Source organism: Uloborus diversus, chromosome 8, assembly GCF_026930045.1.
Source record: "Uloborus diversus isolate 005 chromosome 8, Udiv.v.3.1, whole genome shotgun sequence".
Lineage (NCBI taxonomy): Eukaryota > Metazoa > Arthropoda > Arachnida > Araneae > Uloboridae > Uloborus > Uloborus diversus.
This window is the reverse complement of record NC_072738.1, coordinates 46336622-46359208: the sequence shown is the minus strand read 5'-3', so window position 1 is coordinate 46359208 and position 22587 is coordinate 46336622. Positions and strand designations below refer to the sequence as shown.

The 22587-nt window shown below is 30.6% G+C and overlaps 2 protein-coding genes across 2 annotated transcripts in view; one reads left to right on the top strand and one right to left on the bottom strand.

The window, feature by feature from the left end:
- Positions 1-3540, bottom strand: part of LOC129228344 (DNA mismatch repair protein Mlh1-like) — a 47240-nt gene extending 43700 nt beyond the window's left edge. The window contains exons 1-2 of the mRNA XM_054863023.1: positions 3461-3540; positions 849-962 (exon numbers count right to left, since the gene is read on the bottom strand). Of these exons, the coding sequence (XP_054718998.1) occupies positions 849-961 (113 nt within the window). The 5' untranslated portion in view covers position 962; positions 3461-3540. The remainder of the gene's footprint in view (positions 1-848; positions 963-3460) is intronic.
- A 279-nt stretch (positions 3541-3819) lies between these two features.
- LOC129227233 (FACT complex subunit Ssrp1-like) overlaps positions 3820-22587 on the top strand; it is a 32614-nt gene continuing 13846 nt past the window's right edge. The window contains exons 1-11 of the mRNA XM_054861742.1: positions 3820-3954; positions 6205-6390; positions 13753-13858; positions 14028-14218; positions 15047-15141; positions 15237-15372; positions 17604-17707; positions 17793-17921; positions 18518-18739; positions 18877-18949; positions 22161-22354. Coding sequence (XP_054717717.1) covers positions 3904-3954; positions 6205-6390; positions 13753-13858; positions 14028-14218; positions 15047-15141; positions 15237-15372; positions 17604-17707; positions 17793-17921; positions 18518-18739; positions 18877-18949; positions 22161-22354 — 1487 coding nt within the window. The 5' untranslated portion in view covers positions 3820-3903. The remainder of the gene's footprint in view (positions 3955-6204; positions 6391-13752; positions 13859-14027; positions 14219-15046; positions 15142-15236; positions 15373-17603; positions 17708-17792; positions 17922-18517; positions 18740-18876; positions 18950-22160; positions 22355-22587) is intronic.

Below are 22587 nucleotides of genomic sequence, written 5' to 3'. Positions count from 1 at the left end.
TTTCGATTTTGAATTTTTACAAATTAAAAAAAACTTTTTTAATAAAAAAATTAAAAAAACATTTTTTTTAGCAACTGGGCTTTGTTATATATTTTTGAAAACCTCATAAAAGACTGAACAAGACAGCACCAATTGTAGACTTCTAAGTCAAATAGTACTCTAAAAATAGCCCTCTTAAGATTTTAATCAATGCAAAATTTCGGATTCTTCCAAAATTTAAAAATCGTATAACTTTGCAAAGAATTGTTGAAAAAATTTGAAACTTCAGTTTTTTTCATCATGGAGATAAGTATAATAAACAGACAAAAAATCATAACAATCCAAAACATTGACCTTCGAAATTTATTTTTTATTGGTTGATTTGATATGGAATGACCCTATACTAGTATACACATAAGTAAAATGAAATTACAATAAAATTATTTCTTAAGCATTTTCACCAACTGATATTATTAATAGATTCTGTTGGTATACATTTACACTGCCGATGAGAAAAGTAGCAAATTATACTTTGGTGTACAGGGAAATTAAGTTATCTTTGATCTTGCATTAACAAAGTTAATGTTTTCATGTGAGATACTGAACAAAAAAGAAATGTTAAAAAAAAAAAATCATGTGTAAGTATTATAAATTTCTGAATTTATAATTTTGTACTAGAAATTTCAAAATCTCTCAAAAATCAACCTTTTTCGGAAAAAAAAAGTTTTCTTCCCAAAAATTTTAGTTTTTTTAATGACTAACTGTGTTAAAGAGGAAGATCAAAAGTCGTTAGAGATTAAATTTCTCTAAAAACTGTATTTTAGATTGAAGGGGAAAAAAAAGAAATAACAGATAAAAATTCAAAATACCTGTTTTCTATCATTTCTTTCAATGCACTAGCTGGTCTTTGTACAACTTCTCCTGCAGCAATTCTATTTACAACAGTTTCATCAAGCTTCTTTATAATGCCTGGGATTTCCATGCTGTTCTATAAAAAGTCAAAAAATTATTTATGTATAACATAAGAATAAAAGAATAGTCTACATCATTTTCACACCAATATGAGTTTCTCTTTTTTTTTTAGAAACTAGAAATGGCAAAATCTTTTGAATGAATCGAAAATCAAAGTATCTCTTTTCCAAGAACTCTAGAACCTGGAACATGAAATCTCAGGAAAAGAATAAGATATTCCTTTTAATTCAAGTTGTGTGATTTTATCTTCCTCCAACTTTGCTTTCATTTCCACTAAGAAAATAAGTTTAAAAGCGGTCAGCAAAATTTGTACTTAGAATCTAAATTTCTTAATAGCTGTGTTTAGATGTTCTTTATATTTTGGGCACAATAAAAATTTAAATATCTATTAGTATTGATAAAACTTGCCATATTAATATAAAAACTGCATACAGCATGGTTCTCAAAGCATTTAGATTCTGATTCAGGCCCGCACCTTGCATACCCGCAGACCCTGCAGTGCAGGGAGGGGGCAAAGAGCGAGGGGTACATCCTTAAAGTGCCCAATGTCCCAAGAAATTGGAGGGAAAAAGGGAAAAGAACCTAGTACTAAGACTTATTTCGTTGTAAAGATACACTACTCGCCTCTGAGGAGGGGCCCTACAGATTTTGTTGCAGGGGGGCCCAAAATTTATAGATCCGGGCCTACTCCGATGTATTCCATGGTCCCGAGTTCGTAAAATTGAGGGCCAACTGTAGCAACAAATTAAAAGGAAAACGTTGGAGGTCGATCAAGGAAAAGTTAAGAGCTCTGACCATTGTCAATAATTTAGATTTTCATTATTGAAAACATTTTATAATTGGTCAACACTGAGGAACTTTTTCAATACCTAGGAAGATGTGGACTGGCAACTGTATGTTTTCCAGTTGCAAATTTTAGTTCTTAAAACACTATAAGCATGTCATTTCAGACAACAAAAAGATCAATGTTTCCCTTAGCTTTGAGAAATACAATGTAATTTTACATAGACCAAAAGTAACATTATTAACAAGGTAAATTGCACGAAATTCTGCCAAGAATTTTATTCACTAGAAATTAACAAAAAATGTACTCAATCATAAAATTTGTTCTTTAAAGGTTGTGGAACGCTTTAGTACAGCGTTTCTTAAACTGTGTTCCACAAAGCTCTTTCAGGGGTTCATGAGACTTGATTGTTTTCATTCCACATCTTTCAAATTTGCCACTTAAAAATGACTTCAACATTGAAAAACTTTTGAGCGGGCACCCCAAGTTCCCTATCCTACATTACTACCAAATATTGGTTAAAATTACTATTTTTGACGTAAATTTCAAATATTCTAGTCGTAATACTAGCCACTCTCCTAGTATCTATGGCAGCAGCTGAAAGTACAACTTTAACATTTAATGAGCGAGGACCAATTTAAGTCAACATAACACACAGCGACATCAAAAAATCTCTGATTAATAAATAAATTTTACAAAATTGTTGAAAAAAAGTGATATTTTAGTTTTTAAGTTTTAAAAACTTTTTCTTTGTAGATTTTAGTGAATTATTAACATTAATGTAGGTAAAACACATCAGTATTTCTTTTCATAATCAAGAAAATATTTTAATCATACAACTGATGCATAAATTCTGAGGTTTTTTATCCCTTTTAAAAATACTCACAATCACAGATATGCAGAGGCGGCTTGTAAGAGGGGGCAAGTGAGGCAACTGCCCTCTCACTTTCAACAGTAAAGGGGATCCTCCATTTTTCTAAGTTCAAATTTAAGGGTTGAATGAAAAATGATAGTGATGATCTATTCACATGTTTAAAGAAAGAACTGACTTAATAAGTGCTTGTTGTATACTTTTCTCATGTTATTATTTGGAAAAATTAAAAATGGAACTTTGTTTTTGTAGGAGGAAATCTTCTGTGGCCATCAGGTCCCGTTTTTTGAGTCCCTTTCTTGTGTTGTTGTGGAATGTTTGGAAGAAGGTCAATTAATTAATAATGACGCAAAAATTCTATTCCTCAATTTTTGAAGAAAAATTTAACTTTAGGGGTGTCACCCACCAAATCTGCCCCGCATCTCCTTTGATACACCACTCTTTTGGGTCACCAGCAGCCTATGCATATAGGAGTGTTTTGATGTCTTACGTATAATAATAAATAATAATTAGCAGTTAGCAATAATTAGCATGGTCAATAATGAAGTCTATTTAATTATCAATTTATCGGCAAATAGTTAAAGAGATAGCCTCTTCGAAGAAAGAACCTGGGCTTTCTCGGAAACAGAACCTTGCCTACGCCACTGCAAACTATTGACAAAAAACTAAGGGTTCGACGAAAAAAGTGAGCATTTAAAAGAGTTCCACTAATCAAAGAAATTAAGAAACGCTGCTCTAGTACATTATCTGAAAGAAAAACTTATGGTGAGCGAAAAAAATCCACCAGCATTTAAGAGGAAAATAAAAGCGAAATTATATCTTGTGTTGACGAAATGCAAATGAAAGTATCTTACACAGCAATAAATATGTTACATTTGAATTCAGGATAATAAATTTAGTTTGAAGAAGTTATAAATTTAATGCATTCAAGTTTTGTTGACACTTTTACAACTTCAAACAAGAAGTTTGCGCAAATTTACATTTCGCGCAATATTTAACTACGGTCGTGGTTAAATACATTGAAATTTTACTCAGAAAATGTTAAATATCAAAATAATAGCTTTGTTTTGCGCTTATAAATTGGAATAGTAATTGTCATACCATTTTTTATTATTTAATGGTGTTTAGGTCCTTCGTTAGAAGATATTTAATTATTTGTTGTTGACCATGAAGATAAAAACGCAGTGAAGTGAAATAGTACAGAAAATTGCTACTTTTTTGGTTCGCGCGCATTGTGTTGTCGCCGAAAATTTATGTTTGATTAATGAACTCGTAAAAGTAATTTTGTAATTTAAAAATGGATTTTTTAGAATATCCAGAGATTATGAAGGAAGAAAAAGGAGCTTTGGTTTGTAGACATTTGATTTTTTGTGTGAACTAACTTGAATCATAATGCAACTTAAGATTTGTTAATGCTCAATGTTGTTAAGTTGTAACAAGTGTTTTGTTTAGTAATGACAATTCGCCCTTAGAAGGTCAGTAAAACTACCCATTTTTAAACATACGAATTGAAAAGTGCTAAAATGTCACGCATCTGGAGGAACTTGTTTGACAAGTGAGTTTTTAAAAACCCTTTCGACCAAGACAGATATTCCATTGCTTACTATACTTCAAAAGAACACTTTTTAAAATTCTTTTCCAGTGACCAATGAATATTTCTTGTGAAGAGTCAAACATGGTCTGTCATCATTTAGTCAATGAATCACATGGATTATCAATTATACGATGTAAAAAAAAGTCCCACAGTTCTTCGAATTGCTTTTTTTTTTTTTTTTTCCAATGACTAGTTGTAGAAGACCCTTTGAAGTTCTTATTTTTAAATCAAAAATCTTCACTATTTTGACATGAACTGAAAAATCATTTAAAAATTAAATGCACTACTAAATCATCAACTATTTAACTATTTCATTTTGGGGCACATGGAGATTAACATTGCACTACAAATGTTTAAATAAGCTCATGGTGTGCAGGCAATGCAATCTTTTTTTTTTCAAAGGGACTTATATTTGATAAATAGATCATACCATTTCATTTACAAGTGAAAGTACGTGAAATAAAAATGTGATACTTTGGAGTAAAAATTGTTAGCAGAAACCCAAAAGTGGGGGGGGGGACTGATGTTAAAGCACAGTTTTACGACACATTTGCTAGATTTCATTTTCAACCAAAAATCAAACAAGTTTTGAGCAATGTAATATTAAATTTGTGCATTTGAAAAGGTTTGAACAATGGCTTCAATTATATACTTTTATCCCTTATATTTTAGATAAACTGGTGCAAATGGGTGGTTCTACAAATATAAGAATATTTATCTTAGGGTATGAAAAAACTAAATTTATGCCATTGAAAACAATTTGCACCCGGTTTATTAATGAAAACAGTCATCTAAAATCATAAAGTACACTGCATCAACATCCAGTTAAGTATCATTCACATTTCAAAAATGTTGTTACTTTACTTTTTGAGATCACAAAATTTTCAATGCAATTTACGATGCATCGTCTTTCATATGCTTTGAATCTCAAACTATTGACAACCACTAACAAATCTATGTGATACAACTTATTTCCTAGGCTGTTCAATTTACAAATCGAAATTCAATACTTAAGAGTTACGTAAAAATTGTATAGGGATTAGGGGTACTTACAGAGATATACATGCTGCTTGCCAATTAAAATATTGCAAAACACATCAACCCTTAACAGGGGAGGTGCGGTCTCATAGACCGCTCAAAAGTTCATCCCACCACCCCTATTTTATTTTCAGTCCGATTGAATGGTTTTTCCCAATAGCTTGTTGTTTTGTGACCTTGAACACATCTTTTGCTTATCAGGATGTTTTGACTAGTGCATCTGGTTTAAATTTCATTGTATTCTTTAGAAGCAGTCTGTGAGACCGCTCCCCCCCCCCCCCCCTTTCAGTGTTACAATTTTCGTCCGTAATAGACCTGGCTTTCAACCTTAGAACAGCAGATATAGGTTCATTTATCTTATCCGTGTTCTGCGGAAGACATGCAAAATATTCTAGATGAGGTTGAGAATTGTTTGGAATGTTTGCAAAAGTTACGCGAGGATGTTCTAAGGACAATAAAGGCTGAATTATTCCTGGAAATACGATGTAAAATACTAATAGTTGAAGGGCTGTCAAAATTTTTCCATAATGTGATATAATTAATTTTTTGGTATTTAAATGTCCTGTATATAATAAACAACTAAAATAAAATCATTAATCTATAATAGATTTATTTTTATTACGAATTATAAATTGTTTACTGCAGCATATGATTTCTCTCGAAAAATCTTTAAGCATTTGTTAAATTTCCTTGGAAAAGGAATATTTCAGTTCAAAATGCAAAAATAGTTTCTCCTGTGCTAACGAAAGTGCAAAGAATATTTAACAGAATTTACAGGAATGTGTCTTAATTACACAATTTTTTAAAAAATTGAAATTAGAGCGGTCTCTTTGACCTCACGTCCCCTTTTACGTCCTACTTTTTCACCTCCCCTGTTACGGGTTCAAAAGAAGAGTAATGTTACAAAGAGTTTTATTTTACACATTTATTATGGTTTGCTTTTCATACTAATTGAATTTTATTTAGATTCCAGGCCGTTTGAAGCTTACAAACCAAACTGCAATTTTTAAGAACAACAAAACAGGAAAATTAGACCAAATACAAGCATCAGAAATTGAAAGTATCAAATGGATGAGGCTGGCAAATAATCATGGTTTACGTATAATGCTGAAAAATGGAACTATGTACCGTTTTGGAGGTTTTGTTGAGACTGTAAGTAGTTGTCTTTATTCTCATTGGTTTTCTAAAAAGCTCATAGTATTTGGAAACCTCATAAATGTGTGTGATGTTTAACGTGTTAAATTTATTAAGAGCTGCATGAATTATTTTCCATATGAACAGACAGAACTTTCTAGTAGAACTGATAATATCTTGTATTTATTGAAAAAAAGTTTAATTTCATAATGAATAAAATATTAAATAATTTTTCTAATGTTTATAAAAGAAAAATGGTCCAAGAGTGAATGAAAGTTGATGAGATGGTATATAAGTTTTTTTTTTAAATTCATTTTTTATTTTTGTTTATTTCATAAAGTGTCGCCATGTTTTTTTGCAGAGCTCATGAATTCATGTGGGTAGTTCTCAAAAGGTGGGAACAAAAAAAGTTAATTCTGAGCAATTTTTAAAACTTTGAAATTTGACATCAATTTTGTTTTATTGCATAGTATGTACACCTAAAACATCATATACAAACGTAAAAAGACAGCAAGTGTTTATAAAAATTAATAAAGAGCAAATTTAATGATTGGTCTGTAAGTAACAGATTTTGGACATATCATCATCAATGTAAGTTTCAGTTTTTGAACTTTTCCAATAAAAATTTTATCTATTTTTAAATTCTGCAATGAAAAATAGAGGATTTAAAGTACTTGAATGACTTTATATGCTGGTCTTTAAATTATAAAATTTTATTATGGTTTCGTCGAATCTGAAAAAAAAAACACCCATTTTGCCAGCGCAGGTGATAAAGTCGCCAAAAACTGACGATGTTGGCGAAAACCGGAATTCCCCCCGGCTGGTAACCCTTTGTGAGTTGTTGCCAATCAGGGTTTTGCTTGGCGATTTTTGTGCAAAGAGAGAAATGTCTAAATATGTATTAGGACATTGAAAAATTATTTATTAAATAATTGCTGTTTAGATATCAATTTGTTGTCGTAATTTGAAAGCATTTGTCCAAAATACAGTAACCCCTCGTTATATCGCGCTTTTCAGGGGACAAAGAAAAAAGAGCAATATATCCGAAAGCGCAATATAACGGAGGACATTAAAAATAGTTATTAGTCCAATACACAAGTAAATTAGCATTCGTTCTTTTTGACATGATTTTCTAAAGGTTTCGATGTAGTTCACGAATGTAGTATCACACCGATTGAAATTTAAACAAGATTGAAATTTAAGTAAATTTTCACATTCAGAAAGTTGAAAACATCAAATGGCGAATAAAGACGATCTTTCTGAGCTGCCGCGAGACAAGATTGAGCATTCTAATACCCTCTTATTCCCAATAGACTTTCTAATTCGTTTGACTTGTTGTAGAAAGGATGTGAAAAGCAAAAGTAACCACATTGTTTACAGAAAACTCTTTTGCCCATCCAGAACGTTCTTCCTTTCTTAATGTTTCTTAATGCTTTAATGTTTCGGGAGATAGAAGAGCGATATAACGAGGCGCGATATAACGAGTGGTTACTGTATCAGCAAAATAACAAATGATCATGTTCGAAATGTTCCAGTGTTATGAGCTGCCCCGTTTTGTTTACTTAAATGTGTTTGTTACGATTGAAACTTGTGTTTCTACTCTTATTTATGTAATGTTCAATGCATAACATACTAATTGTGCAAAATACCATTTGAATTAAAAAAATTATCATTGTAAAGCCTTTTTTTATTAAGGTTACAAGACAGAAGATCATTTATAATAATGTGGAAATGGATAGAATTATCAATGTCTAGATCGTAACACAATTTGGACATCTCACATATATGTTTAAGAAAATGATTATGCTTCAAAGATACTGCATAAAAACATATAGAAACACTTTAAAATAATTAAAAATTGATTTTGAGGATCAAAAAATACCTTTGAAACATATTAATCATATTTAGTTCTCAAATAGTAGCATTGTCCGGATTGTAACTTTTGGACATACATCCAACTTCCTTTATTTCTAAAACCGTTTACAAAATAAATAATATGTCTTTACTTTTTTAATTTGTGGGCAGGGCCGGATTTAGGGGAGGGCAGGCGGGGCTACTGCCCCGGAGCCCCCACAATAAAATTTTTACAAAATATATCCTTACTTTCACTGGTCAGGGGATGTATTTACTATTAAAGTGCTGATCGAAAATATTGGATATATAAGTATACATCAAAATATTCGAATATATATCAAAGTATCAGATATTTTCGAAAATATGATGATCTTTTCGAACTGGGCAATTTTTTGAGAAACAGGACATGGGTAGCAAAAACTAAAATAGCTCGAATTTTTATCAAATTTTGGAGATTTGTAGCAAAAAGTATACACTTTTCATTTATTAGTATTTTTTTTACATTTATGGTTTTTGTAATACCAGACAGACAAGTTTAAACAGGCATCCAGAAGGGTGCAGTTTACATAAATACATATTGAGCAAACAGTTTAAGCTCATGTATAATAAAATATGCTTAATTTTTACTTGTTTGTTATCTGCTCAATTCGGAACTCCAGCGCTCGAATACGCTACCTTGCGGTGATTTACAAAACTGCAAATGGAACTAAAACATTGCCACGTTGCGTTCCACGTGTGTCTGTTGACGTAAACACAGGCAGTTTGTTCTGAGTATTTATTAACGCAATCGATGTGTCTTGGTTTGCTTTCAGCTACAGAAATTAATTCGTCCCTTAGTAGTATTCTCGAGCTTTTCCTTAATAATTGGTGAAAGCGAAAATTCTGGATTAACAAATTTGGATAACGTTATACAAGGTAAAAAATTTTATTGTTTTGTATGAATTTGTAAGAATATGGGTTTTTTTTTAATCTTAAATTAATTAAACTTACCATATTTTACAGCAGCATTTAGTTGGAATGGACAGTATGCAAAATATTTTCTTGAATATATTATCGTAGAACAAAATGAATAACCGAGAAAGAATTTACTTTATTCCTTTTATTCTCAGCTGAAAGGTTTCGCCAAATTTGTTTAGAGTTCTAGTTTTAGTATAGAGCGAGCAAAGTAGCCTTGGCGAGATTTCGCGTTTTTAGTTAAACCATTTTTAATTTTTATCATGAGTGGAATAAAATGGTAGTAAGATTACAGAATTCGATAAGTGAAAAGAAATAATGGTCAATCAACTGAAAAAAAAAACTACCACCATATATCCGTGAGAATTTTGTTGATGATTTGCATAACATGACACAATTAAATCGTAACTCAGAAATTAGAAAAATCGAAACAGAAAATTTTTAAATAAACCGATTCGGGAATTCGAGAGAAATAACTCAGCTACAAATGGAAAACAAAAGCGCTAGCCAAGCAAGGCAAAAAAGTATCATCTTCTTTCGATAACAATTTGTAATGTCATATTGAATTTTCTAGCATTAATTGTTATTCTTATCAGGCCACAATTATTATTTAGTTTTATCAAGAATTGATAAATATCGAATTCAACATCGTGGAAATAGCTGCTTAGAACTACGAACTACGTAGTTTGCATTAATCTTTGACGTTTAGTAATGCTTCTTGAATTCTCATTTCTTTCTACGTGGGCCAGAATATCCACAAGACTTTGAATATTAATTTAAAAAGAATAAAGCGAAAAAATCATACGTACGAAAAAAAATCACAACACTTTTAGCATTTTCTTCGTTACCATGTGCGTTTGTTTTGGTTTTTAAGTCCGCCATTAGACAGTGACTTCAGTGGCCCCCTATAGTTCGTTGGAGTTGCGAATACCAAAGAGATTACTTTTAGTAGAAATATTGTTAAAATTAAAAATATATATGTTCTAATTGTATTTATTAATAAATTATAATGATGGGAATTTTTAATGTAATTCCGTTACCATAATGATATTAAAGTTTTCCTTATTCTAAGAATAATGTAGTTAAAAACTAGATGTTCTGTTTTTTCTTAGTGGCACACTGAAGAAGTAAAGTGATGCAAAAAAATTTGTAATATGTTTTTAATTAGTGGTAAAATTAACGGTAACGGAATTACAAAATAGGTAACGGAATTACATTGAACTTTTTTATGCATTAATTAACTCCAGGTAGTTGTAATGTCATATATGTAAACAAATTTAGTTCATTTCTTGTTGTGGTTAAGTTTTTTTGTATCTGAAATAATTATTCAGTTTCATTTGTTCTTTCAAAAATAAAAATAAAACGGACATTTTAAGTTGTGCAAACATAAAACTATATTTAGTTTAATATACAACTGCTTCTTGGGAAGTAAAATAAAGAACTAAACTTTAAAAAGTTAAGCTGTTTTAATAAAAAGTTGTTGCAAAACAACTCAACTTGTTTGTTTTTGTTTTGCAATAAAAAGAACACGCATGTTTTTTTTAACAAGGTGAGCTTTGCCTGGATGTTGTTCTTAGTTATACAGTGTGTTTCAATTCTAAGTAAGTTTAGTATTATATTTTGTAAATCACAATAACTTGAAAATGGCTTTAACTGCTAAGGAAAAGATGAAGAGGTACAGAGAAAAATTAAAAAGTAATCCTGAAAAAATTGAATGAATAAAATTTAAAGACAGACAAAGAAAGAAAATGGCAAAATTGAGTATGGGTAAGAAGAAATTGGCTAGTGAAAGAGTGAAAAACAGAATGCGTGTTCAAGAGCACAGAATGAGAAAGAAAAAATCTTCAGAAAATGACACAAACAATCCCAGTTCAGCAAAAATGTCTGTGACAAATTTGATGACACCTCAGTCAATAGGAAAAGCAAAACAGCGTGTCAAGATACATTTACCAAGATCTCCAAGGAAAAAAATTATTGTAATAAAAGAACTTGCCTCTGATGTTGGATTACTTTGTAAGCAAAGGGAGACAAAACAAACAAATACTCTTGCATTAAGTTCTGAAATCAAAAGTAAAGTAAAAATGTTTTTTCTTGAAACATCATGGGTTTGTCCTGGGAAAAAAGACTATGTAACTGTACAAAATGATAAAAAGAAAATGAAAATGCAAAAACAATTCATGCTTTCAACTTTAAAAGAAGCACATAGTATGTTCCTGCAGCAAAATAATGATGTGAAAATAAGTTTTTCAAAATTTGCAATGTTACGCCCAAAGCAAGTTTTGCTACAGCAGGATGTTCCTCACAATACTTGCTTATGTAAGTACCACGAAAATGTAAGGTTGTTATTACTTGCTTTAGAAAAAGTTTTACCTCAAGTCCCAGTATCATTCAAAGAATTTTGTTCTGTTATTACTTGCAATCAAGACAATGAAAAATGTATGTTCTCTGAATGTAACAATTGCCCTCAGCTTTCCTTTATTAAAGCCTGTGATGCTTTTGAGGAAGTCAAAGATTTGAAAATAGAATGGTATCAGTGGACAACAGATAATGCCAAAGTGCTTAAGACAGTTGAAAACGGGACTGTTGAGAACTGCTTTGCTGCATTAGAAGAACAAGTGCCAAATTTTCTCCGTCACACATACATTAAGAGGAGACAAGCAGAATCTTTCAAATTTCAGAAACTAGATGTCCAAAACAACAGCTCCAAAGTAATTATCCAGGTTGATTTTGCAGAGAATTTTACAACAATAAATCAAAATGAGATTCAATCTTCTTATTGGTCCCACAATCAAGTTACTCTGTTTACTGTTTGTGCTTGGGAAGCAGAAAATGTACACTCCTTTGTTATCGTGTCCGATTATATGTCCCATGACAAATATGCAGTAATAACATTTTTAAAAATAAGGATTAAAAAACTAGAAGTTAGACATTAACAACAATATGATGAGTTAGTATTTTTTTCCGATGGAGCATCAAGTCAATTCAAGCAGAAGTACTTGCTTTGTGCTCTCACCCATCTGAAGAGAAACATCACTTGGGAGTTTTTCGCCACGAGCCATGGTAAGGGTGCTGTTGATGGGATTGGTGGGATTGTTAAAAGAACTGTGTCAACCGCAGTATTGTCCAAAGAAGAGCAAGTACAAAGTGCTGCAGATTTTTATCGTGTAGCTAAAGTAAAATGTGAAAAAATTACCGTGTTATACTGTGAAACAAAGGAAATAGAAAAAAAATATGCAAGAGTATAATAAAATATGGGAAAATATTTTACCCATTCCTAATGTGCGTAATGTGCATTATGCTAAAGCTATGAGCGAAGGTGTCATGGAAATAAAAAATATGTCGCTTTCAAGTGATTATACATATCACAATTTTAATCCCAAACCTTTCTGTGAGCCGACGAGTGAACTTAATCTACCAATTTGTAATGGCCAGTGGGTCTTAGTTAAATATACGCCTGCTTCTTCAAGCAAAAAAAAGGAAACTATACATCATTACGTAGGACAAGTGATGACCACAAAATCTTCTGGGCTACTTGTAAAATTTGTAAAGCGAAATGGGGACACTTTCATCTGGCCTTCACAAGATGACTACAATAATATTCAAGAAAAAGATGTTTTGATGACAATTTCTGAACCACAAATGGATCGCAGGGGTCATTTATCCTTCACAAATGATCAGTTTGTAAAATTATACAATGTAAAGTAAAATGTAATCAATATTTATGCTGCATATTTCTCATTAAAAATAAAATTCTGAATTAAAAAGTAAAAGCTTAATAAGATGTAATTCCGTTACTGTTGATGTAATTCCGTTACTTCCATTTAAATTCCAAATAAAAATATTAACTAATGAGTATATTTTCAACGACAAATATTTTTTATAATATCACATGTGGTCAATTGAACCACAGAAAAAATAAATAAAATCATGTTTTAAATTCACAGTAATTCAAGTTTGACTTAGCATCACTTTTAACTTTGTCTTTTTTCTGTAATTCCGTTACCAAGCATTAAAAAAATTCTAAAAAATGTATGGATTGTTTGTGAACTATTTCAAATGCAAATTTTGTTTACTGTGCATACACTTGTTATGCATGCATAGTATGATAAATTAAAAAAAAATAATAACTTAGTCTAATTCCAATCAAAACTTATAAATTTGCTCTGATGTGTAATTCCGTTACCAAAGAATTGCCCAACTCTGATTAGAGGCCTCCACTCCTTCGTTGCCCCGGGGCCTCCACGCTTTCAAATCCGGCACTGTTTGTGGGAAATATTATCAAAAAATTATTCAGTTTAAGATTCATACCTTTGATTTTTTTTTAAATATTTTTTTTAAACGTGTGGAAATAATTTTAAAAAATTTCTTTTTGATGGTACATTTGCTCAGTTAACATTTTGAATGTCCAAAATTAACTCAAAAATTTTTGAGTTCATTAAAATGAAAGTTATTTGGTGCTGAAGCTTCAAAGTTGAAAACTGTTTGCTCCCACCTTTTGAGAACTGCCCATCTATAATTTTGTTAGTATATGTTTATCTGCTTATAATAAAACCCTTATGGTTTTTCATTTAGGATCATGACAAATTGGGGAAGTTTTTTACTACTAATTTTGAACAAGAACTTAAGTCGAAAGAATTGTGTTTAAAAGGATGGAACTGGGGGACTGCTAAATTTCAAGGTATACATTTTTTTTAATGTAATGTGCAATGCATTTAAAATTTAGATTTCTAAATTGTACATTTTAGTTGCAATTCATATAATTAAAACAGGTGAATTTTTTCAGAATTGGTCTAAAAAATATTTAAATATCTCAAATCAAAATTTTGTTTATTGCTTTTATTATTTAGGTAGTGTTCTTTCTTTTGATGTGGATAAGAATACTGCCTTTGAAGTACCTCTGGGCAATGTATCACATTGCACAAGTGCTAAAAATGAAGTAACCTTAGAGTTTCATCAGAATGATGAAGCAGCTGTATCCCTGATGGAATTACGTTTCCATATACCAACAGATCCTAATTCCAGTGTTGACCCAGTGCAGGTATGTAATTTTTTCCTTCATGTCATCAGAACAAGTTTCTGTGCATCTGTTTAAAAAAATTAATAAGGCTTATCTTATTCGTTTGTATTTACGAGATCCTTTTGCTTTCCATAAAAGAGTCGATCACCGTTCTCAGGATTAAACATAATGGTTAAATGGTACTTTCAGTAAGCTCAATGGGCTAAAAGTGGGCTAATTTTTGTGGCGTAAAAAATATACTACAAATCCATTTTATGCAAAATTTGCCCTCGAAGCATATATAACCTTCCCCTCCCCACAACACTAGACTCTATTTTTGTTATATTTGATAGATAAAATAGAATTTTAAGATTTACTGGTGTAATTGTTCTGAATTTAAGTATTTATATTTTTATAAACTATTAGATCCACTTTGAGTGTCACCGGTGCATACCCCCCCCCCCCCCCCCCCCAGCAATTCTACTGGTTGCAAGGAACCTTTTTTTATTCAAGTAAAATGTAATTTTCTGTATGAAATGCAAGCCTTTGTATCCATTTGGTCACATCTGATTTGCATTGAAAAAATAGGCTCGTTGTAATCTCTAACCATGTCTTATTTGCTTTTTGGAAAAGGCTAGCAGGCCTTTAAAAATGCGCAATGAGAACACTTTGTATGCATTGTTATAATTTTATTTTCAATTAAAAACACTATTTTTTCTTCTTCACCATGATATATTAAGGTTTTGTAGCATTAAGATTAAAAATATGTAAAAAATCTTAAACAAGTCTTAATTTTTTTTTTTTTTTTTTTTTTTGAATAAATTATTTATTTCAAGTGTAAAATACTTATTTATTTTCCTCAATGACTAGGCCTTTGTGGATAATGTATTATCAAAAGCAAGTATCATTCAAGCTACTGGTGATGCAATTGTTACATTCAAAGAATTACAATGTTTGACTCCAAGGTAAGTAATTTTTCTGTCGATAATAGAAAGCATTTTTATTTTTAAGATCTAAAACTATGGTTGATTTTTTTTTTTTTTTTTTTTTACTCTTCTAGAGGAAGGTATGACATCAAAATATTTCCTTCATTTATCCAACTTCATGGCAAGACGTTTGATTATAAAATTCCCTTAACCACAATTCTGAGGTTGTTTTTGTTGCCTCACAAAGATAACCGTCAAATGTTTTTTGTGGTAAGTAAAAATTAAATATGTTAAATTAATTTTGTTTGTGTATAGATTCTCTCAAATTGCTCTTGGATTAGAAAAAGGTAAAATTTTTGTTGAATCTATTCGAAATATCGGAAAGTACCTTTAGATTTCCTTTTATTAATGAAAAGATCTATTTAAACTTTAATACCTCCCCCCCCCCCCCACACACACACACTCCACAATTGAATTATGGTATCTAACGAAAGCCATTATATGACAAACCTTGATGAAGTAGAAAATATATATTTTTTTGAATTAAATGTTTGTAGTATGCATCTGTAATATACTATGTATACTGAGCTGTGCAGTATGCAAATTTTCATTTTATTAAATGGTTGTGCAAATGTATTTTAATTTTGTATAAAAACAGCAAATGATTGCCTCGTAATTTATAAATGGTAATTTATAAAAAGTGTGCTGCAAAAAAAAAAGCAACTTTTTCCTTAAATCACCGCAGTAGTCAACTCATGCGTGGTAGTGAACTCATGTGCAGCAACACTCAGCAGTCACAAGAATTCATTCTCCCATGAGGAATGGAGCTGTTCCAAACTGTTTCATCCTGTGCTGGCTGATTCAGCTCTGTTGCAGTTAAGGATGAATCACCAGCTCTTTGTTATTTTTAGAGACGTACCAAGTAGCACTTTGGCCGAGTACCGAGTTACTGAATTCCAATTATGTTTTAAGAAGAACTACCAGCCTACACATGACGAATTTTGAACATAGGATTAATCAAGTTGGAATTAAAATAAACTATATCAATCTATACTTCTAGTCCGCCAAACATAAATAATTTTTAAAATCAAATGAAACAATGTTAAAATCACAAATGTGCCGGAGCACTGCAGACACGTGTTTCTGCATCACAAGGAACTGTTTTTTTAGTGCATAAAATCTGAGCTAATGAATGTAAATAAATCCAACTTTTGTCAGATGTCTTTAAATCTGGAAGCTCACATTTTAGTGCATTGAAAAAAAAAAAAAACATTCCTTGTAATGCCAAAACACGTGTCTGCAGTGTTCCTGCACATTTGTGCTTTTAACGTTTTATTTTTTTTAGAAAAGGTATTTTCATGCTTCTTATAAATAATTTTGTTTGTAGCAAAAATCCATTTTTAATAAATAAGTTTCATAAACTTTGGGGCATTAAAATATGTGATTTACTCCATTAAAGCATAACAAGCATCATTATTCTCAAAATTTAAATTTGACTTGTAAATTTGAATTGTAAATGATTGCAGTATATTATATGCTAGTACTTTTTTTATTAATTGTAAAATCTGCTTTGAACAATATTCAATTTTTTACAACTACTCGGTGTTGGCCGAGTACCTGATCAAAATTTGGCCGAGTACCGAGTAGTAACCAAGTACTCGGTACGTCTCTAGTTATTTTTAGCAACCATGACTCAATTATTGTTTTGTTTTGCACGTTTATTTCCCTATCTATTTCTTAACTGCCTATTTTGAAAACTGTCCGTTTTTTCTAATATCTTCCTTCGTTTTTCATTAAAATGAATTCTAAAAGTAAAATCTATTATCAGAATTTCAAAGAATCTTTTTAGAGGAAGTTCTTGCTATTTAAAAATCTATGAAAGCGAGAAAATTTGCAACTTTAATTTTCGCCGATGGGTGCATGTGTCACACACTGACAGGAATGATGTTTGTAATCATATTAATGAAAGACTTAAAAAAACACAAGAAAAACTTAAAATCTGCCCAATTTGAAATTCCAAGAATCAGGAAGTGTTTCAGGCTATCTTCATCTAACATTCAAGCAGTTGGAGCATAATTGCTATTTACTATATTTTTAATTTCAACACAATGTTCCATTAAATACTGTTAACCGAGCTGCACTATCATAAGTTACTTATTGGTGTGAACTAAAGCTATTATTTTTGTAATTTTATTTCCCTTTTTTGTGACAACCAACTTAATAAACTTACAAAATATGTTCGATTTTTTATGGGTTTTTTTACATTTTATTAGTCTTTGGGTTTTTCTCTTCCTTTTTGTTTAAAATCTTTATAAATTACTTTAGTATATGTTTTTGGTATTTTAAAGTTTTAGTTTTTGTATCATGCAATAAAATGATTGTTCTGTGGTTTTTCCTGAAGCTAAGTATGCTGAAAGTTAAATTTTAGTTGTATTTTATTACATGTGTAATAAAACTGCTTAACCATTCAATTTTGACTGAACAAGGTTTTTTTTTTCCAGTTGAGTTTGGATCCACCTATCAAGCAAGGGCAAACTCGTTATCAGTTTCTTATTTTGCTATTTGGTAAAGAAGAAGAAACAACAGTAGAACTTAGTCTCTCAGAGTACGTTAGGCTACTAGTACATTATATATTGTTTCAATACTTTTAATAATGCATATGTGAATTTATTACGATTATTTTATTGTAGAGAAGACATTAAAGAAAAATATGAAGATAAACTGCAAAAAGAAATGAGTGGGCCAACATTTGAAGTGATCAGTCGAGTAATGAAAGCAATTGTGCAGAGGAAAATCACTGTTCCTGGGTCATTTAAAGGGTAAGTTTACTCTTGTACTTGTGCTTCATATCTATACTAGCTGTAATCGCTTGGCTTTGCCCGTAGTAGAAAATTAAAAGGTCACTTAGTTTGCCTGTATACTTACAAATAATGGAGAATTAATTTCTAGCCAATTTGCTATGTTAATTTGCTTGCCCATGGTATGGTAGTTTGCTCGACCATGTTATGGTAATTTGCTCGTCCACGTTATGTTTAATTTGCTGGTCCATGTTATATTAATTTTCTTGTTAAAATGTTCTTAAAATTAAAATAGAAAAAGAATAAAATATAACTTTCAAAAAATCGCTTATTATATAACTTCAAAAAATCCCCCCCCCCCCCCCCATGCTACAAACTACCAAATTTCATAAAAATCGGCCAAATGGTCTAGGCCCTGTAAACGTCACAGGGATACAGACTTTCTGCTTTATTATTAGTAAAGAGACCTGTTTATGTAATAAAAAAGCAAAATACTGTGAATAAAAAATTCTGTTTGAAGCATTTTTCTGAAATTTTAAGGAGTGCTATCCTATCAATATGTAAAGAAATAAATATGGAAATGCAATTTGTTAACATATATTTCTTTTCCTCTTTAGGCATAGTGGGATGCAGGTTATCACATGTTCTTATCGTGCAGGTAATGGACTGCTGTACCCACTTGAAAGAGGCATCATTTATGTTCATAAGCCACCGGTGCACATTAGATTCGATGAAATAGCATGGGTTAATTTTGCCAGAAGCGGTGGTAGTACTAGATCCTTTGATTTTGAAATCGAAACCAAATCTGGCATTGTGCACACATTCAGCAGCATAGAAAAGTAAGTGAATATTAGGTGTTATTCATATTTTAAGTAATAAAGTTTAAATTTTTCTTTCCTTAAAATTTTCGAGTAAAAAAAAAGGAATGGCATCTGAGTATATGATATAATGTATGTTCTCAAAATGCCTTTTTTAGGGAAGAATATGGTCGACTTTTCGACTTTGCAAATTCAAAAAAACTGAGGATCAAAAACAGAAATGCTGGACTGGTAAGAGCATTTTTGTAGCTTTTTTAAAAGTATATTTTGAGAGATATACAGAACTGCTGTTTATTTGTTTCATTGCTTGTAACTTCAGCAGTGTTATATTCGGTAAAATTATGCAAAATGATCAAGTAACTATAATTTTTTTAAGTTAGTGTTCAGTAATTTTAGAATTGTGTTATGTTAAAGATCCATTTTAAACATCCAACTTGTCATTTTAAATTTTATAACAAAATATTTTTTACAATGCTTAGCAGCTGTCAGTTGAGCAATATTTTGCTTCTTTTAAACAGGGGTGGCGACAGATCAGGGAGATCAGGGAAAAGTCAGGGAAATATCAAGGAATTTCGAAAAAATAACAAAAAATCAGGGAAAACTGATTTTATGAAGGAAATTTTTTTTTTTCTTTAGAAAATTAAGTACTCTATTTCTCTATGCATTTTCTGCAAATTATCTGTTCAAAAAAAAAAAAAAAATGAATGAGGTGCGATTATATACTGCCAAATATTTGTGCACTTTTTTTCTCAACGTCAATTGAATCTTACTTATTAACCACAGGATGAACTTCCCAAGATTGCTTTTGTGTATGTTAGGTTGTTTATTTTACCTAGCTTGAAATTTCGTTTCACGCTTTCAATGCTATAAAATAAACACCCATACAGGCAAAGAGGAAGCCTTCATTAATGCCTTAGCTCCTTTGCCTTTATTTCATTTTCCCGAAGTAATTAGCGTACTGTAATCACGATTTCAAGAAGAAATCATTGGTTTTTGAATTAATACTGATAAAAGCTTAAAAGTTATTACTTCTTCGTGTTTTTAATTTAATTGCTAAAATTGAACTTTCAATTAAAAAAACCTTGTTTTTTGCCATTATACTATTTGTTGTCGCCGCAGATTATAAAAGTTTTCTTTTTTTTCTGGCTTAAATGATTCTTTTATTTTATACCCAAGTTGTATTCTTCTTTTATAATTTTAAAAATAACTAATTGCTTTTTTTTCTGTTTTTTTTCCTTACAATGTTTTTTTTTTTTTTGTTACATACTGAAATCATTTGAAATAGAATTAACTTGTGTACTTAAGTAAATATCTTTATTTTTTATTGTTGAAATGCTGTATTCATTCATTAAAACCTATGATCTTGATTAGAGAAAAGCTCCCTATGAATTGATGTCAAATGGTTTCATCTGTTTTGCATAAATATGTCAGTTATATAAGAACAACTACATTACTTCAATTCTTTCACTATTGCTTGTTATTCTTGCAACAATTATTATACTGTTTGAAAATTTAGTTCAAAATAATTTCAATTACTTTTTAGTTCTATCATAAATACACATATGTTTTTAAGAGTGATTAAAAAAATTTCTTAAAATTCTTATGCTAAGTGGTTGCTGGAAGTAAAGTATTTTTTTTTTTTTCTATAATCTTTCCATGTAGAAAAATTTAATATACTGTTTTGTAGGGGTTTTTTTTTTCAAAAAACTTGACTTGATATATTTTTTTTAACCATTTTATTAAAAATATAGCATCTTTTAAAAATATATCTGTAGTTCAACGACTTTACACAACTTAAAACTTTTAAAATACTGCATTTTACACAAACATACAATGGATTTCAAGTATAGCAAAGAAAGAAAACCATTATCATTGGTAACGTAAATCAGGGAAATTTGGTGAACTTAATCAGGGAAATCAGGGAAAAGTCAGGGAACTTTTTTTCACAGTTCTTGTCGCCACCCTGTTAAAGTACCCAAATAAGGAAATCGGCTAATTCATCATGAAATAGTTTTTGTTTTGGTTAATTATTTTTCTGGAATTCTATTGAGAGGACATGTAATTTAAATGCTAAGTATCAATAGGTCCCAAAAATAATTATTTTTGATAAAAATAAGTATAATAAGGAATTAAAATTATTTTTTAAATTGTTATACATGTCATTTGTGCTAATTGTTAAAATTTATATCCAAAGAATCTCAGCCAATTTGTTTAGAACTGTTGTTTGGCTTAGAACTTACAGCAATGCATGGGCATATTGCACTACTTTTGCAAGAGGCCACACTTCAATACCTACTAGTTTTAAGTGGCAGCATTAGAAAAGTTTAACCATAATTTCAAGATACAGTTTTCATTTCAATTCAATTTTCTTAAATTGAATAACATTGTGTTGCCAAATGTGGGTACTCCTTTTTAAAATGCATGTACAGTAAACTCCTGATTATCCACAGAATAGGGTGGTACGGTAACTGCGGATAAGTAAATCCGCAGAGTAGGTGAGAAACAATATTAATGTATGGAATAGCTCAAAACATTCATACACTTGCATACATTTAAACTAAAGCTAAAGCTATTGTTTTGCTTTCACATTGTATGTGAAAGCAAAAGATTGCACATTATTGCAAATGGATTACACTTATGTGAGCAAATCTTGCAAACAGATTTACTGAAATGGATCAAGCTATTCAAAAAAGTGTAGAGAAGGGGAGGGGAATCTTTACGAACAGAGTGGTCCGGTCACTTGTTTATGCGCATAATGGTGAAGATCTAAAAATCGGTAAGTCTAAAGCGTAATTAGTCTTAATTTAAAAGTCAGGTTTCAGTGACATTAGAAAGTTAGATGTCATTGAAAGGGAGGTTTAGGGAAGAAATAGAAAAATATAAAAATAGATTAAACACTTGTTAAGTTAAAATAGGTACGTTTATGTATATTCTGTTAATCATTGCCAAAATAATAATTGGAAGTTTAACTTAAAACATTGTAACCATGTAAACATTCAAAACTTTTACAGGGTTTCCTTATGCAGTGCAATCTTGTTACAACGAATGCCATTGCAAACAAAATATCCGTTTCAACAAAATAAATTTTCAGTTCTAATTTATTTGCCATTACATTTCTTGAATTCCATTAGAACGAAATTCCTGTTATAACAAATAACATTTGGTTCTTTGAAGTTTGTTGTAATGAGATATCACTGTATATAGATTCCAGTTAGTACTACTAGACTTCTCTCGATCTGAAAATTCATAAGTCTTGCAAATAGATGGCATTAATTAGTACAGGAAAAACTTGAAAAACTTGCATTAATTGTTCATTTTTATCAATTCAATATATAGTCAATATTTGACTATTCTCGGCATAAAACTATTTTTTCATTTTTAGTTTCAACCAAATTATGCTTCTGAATTTGAACTTATATGTGGGTTTTGTTTTACTTTTCAGACTTCAAAAGAAAAACCTACATATAATGAAGATGAACTTGTAGACTCTGATGCAGAAGTAGATGAGCCTGATGCTTATTTGCAGAGAGTCAAAGCAGAAGGCCGTGAAAGAGAGGAGGGTGGTGGATCCACCGATGAAGAATCTTCTGATGAGTCCTTTGCTCCAGAAGAAAGTGGTAGCGAAGTTGCTGAAGAGTAAGAAATATTTTATTTACATCTTTGTTGACATACTCAACTTTTTCTGAATTGGTTTAGTAAGACAATGACTGAGCTGATTAAGTTATTGTTCGATTTTTTTAATTTTGTAATTATATTTCATTTTGTTCTAGATCATTTGTATGAGTTGCATTGCCTTGTTATATTTATTCTGGTCCGTCATTTAATTCGTTTTCTATTTATAGTTTACATAAATTAATGGTGGATCTGTT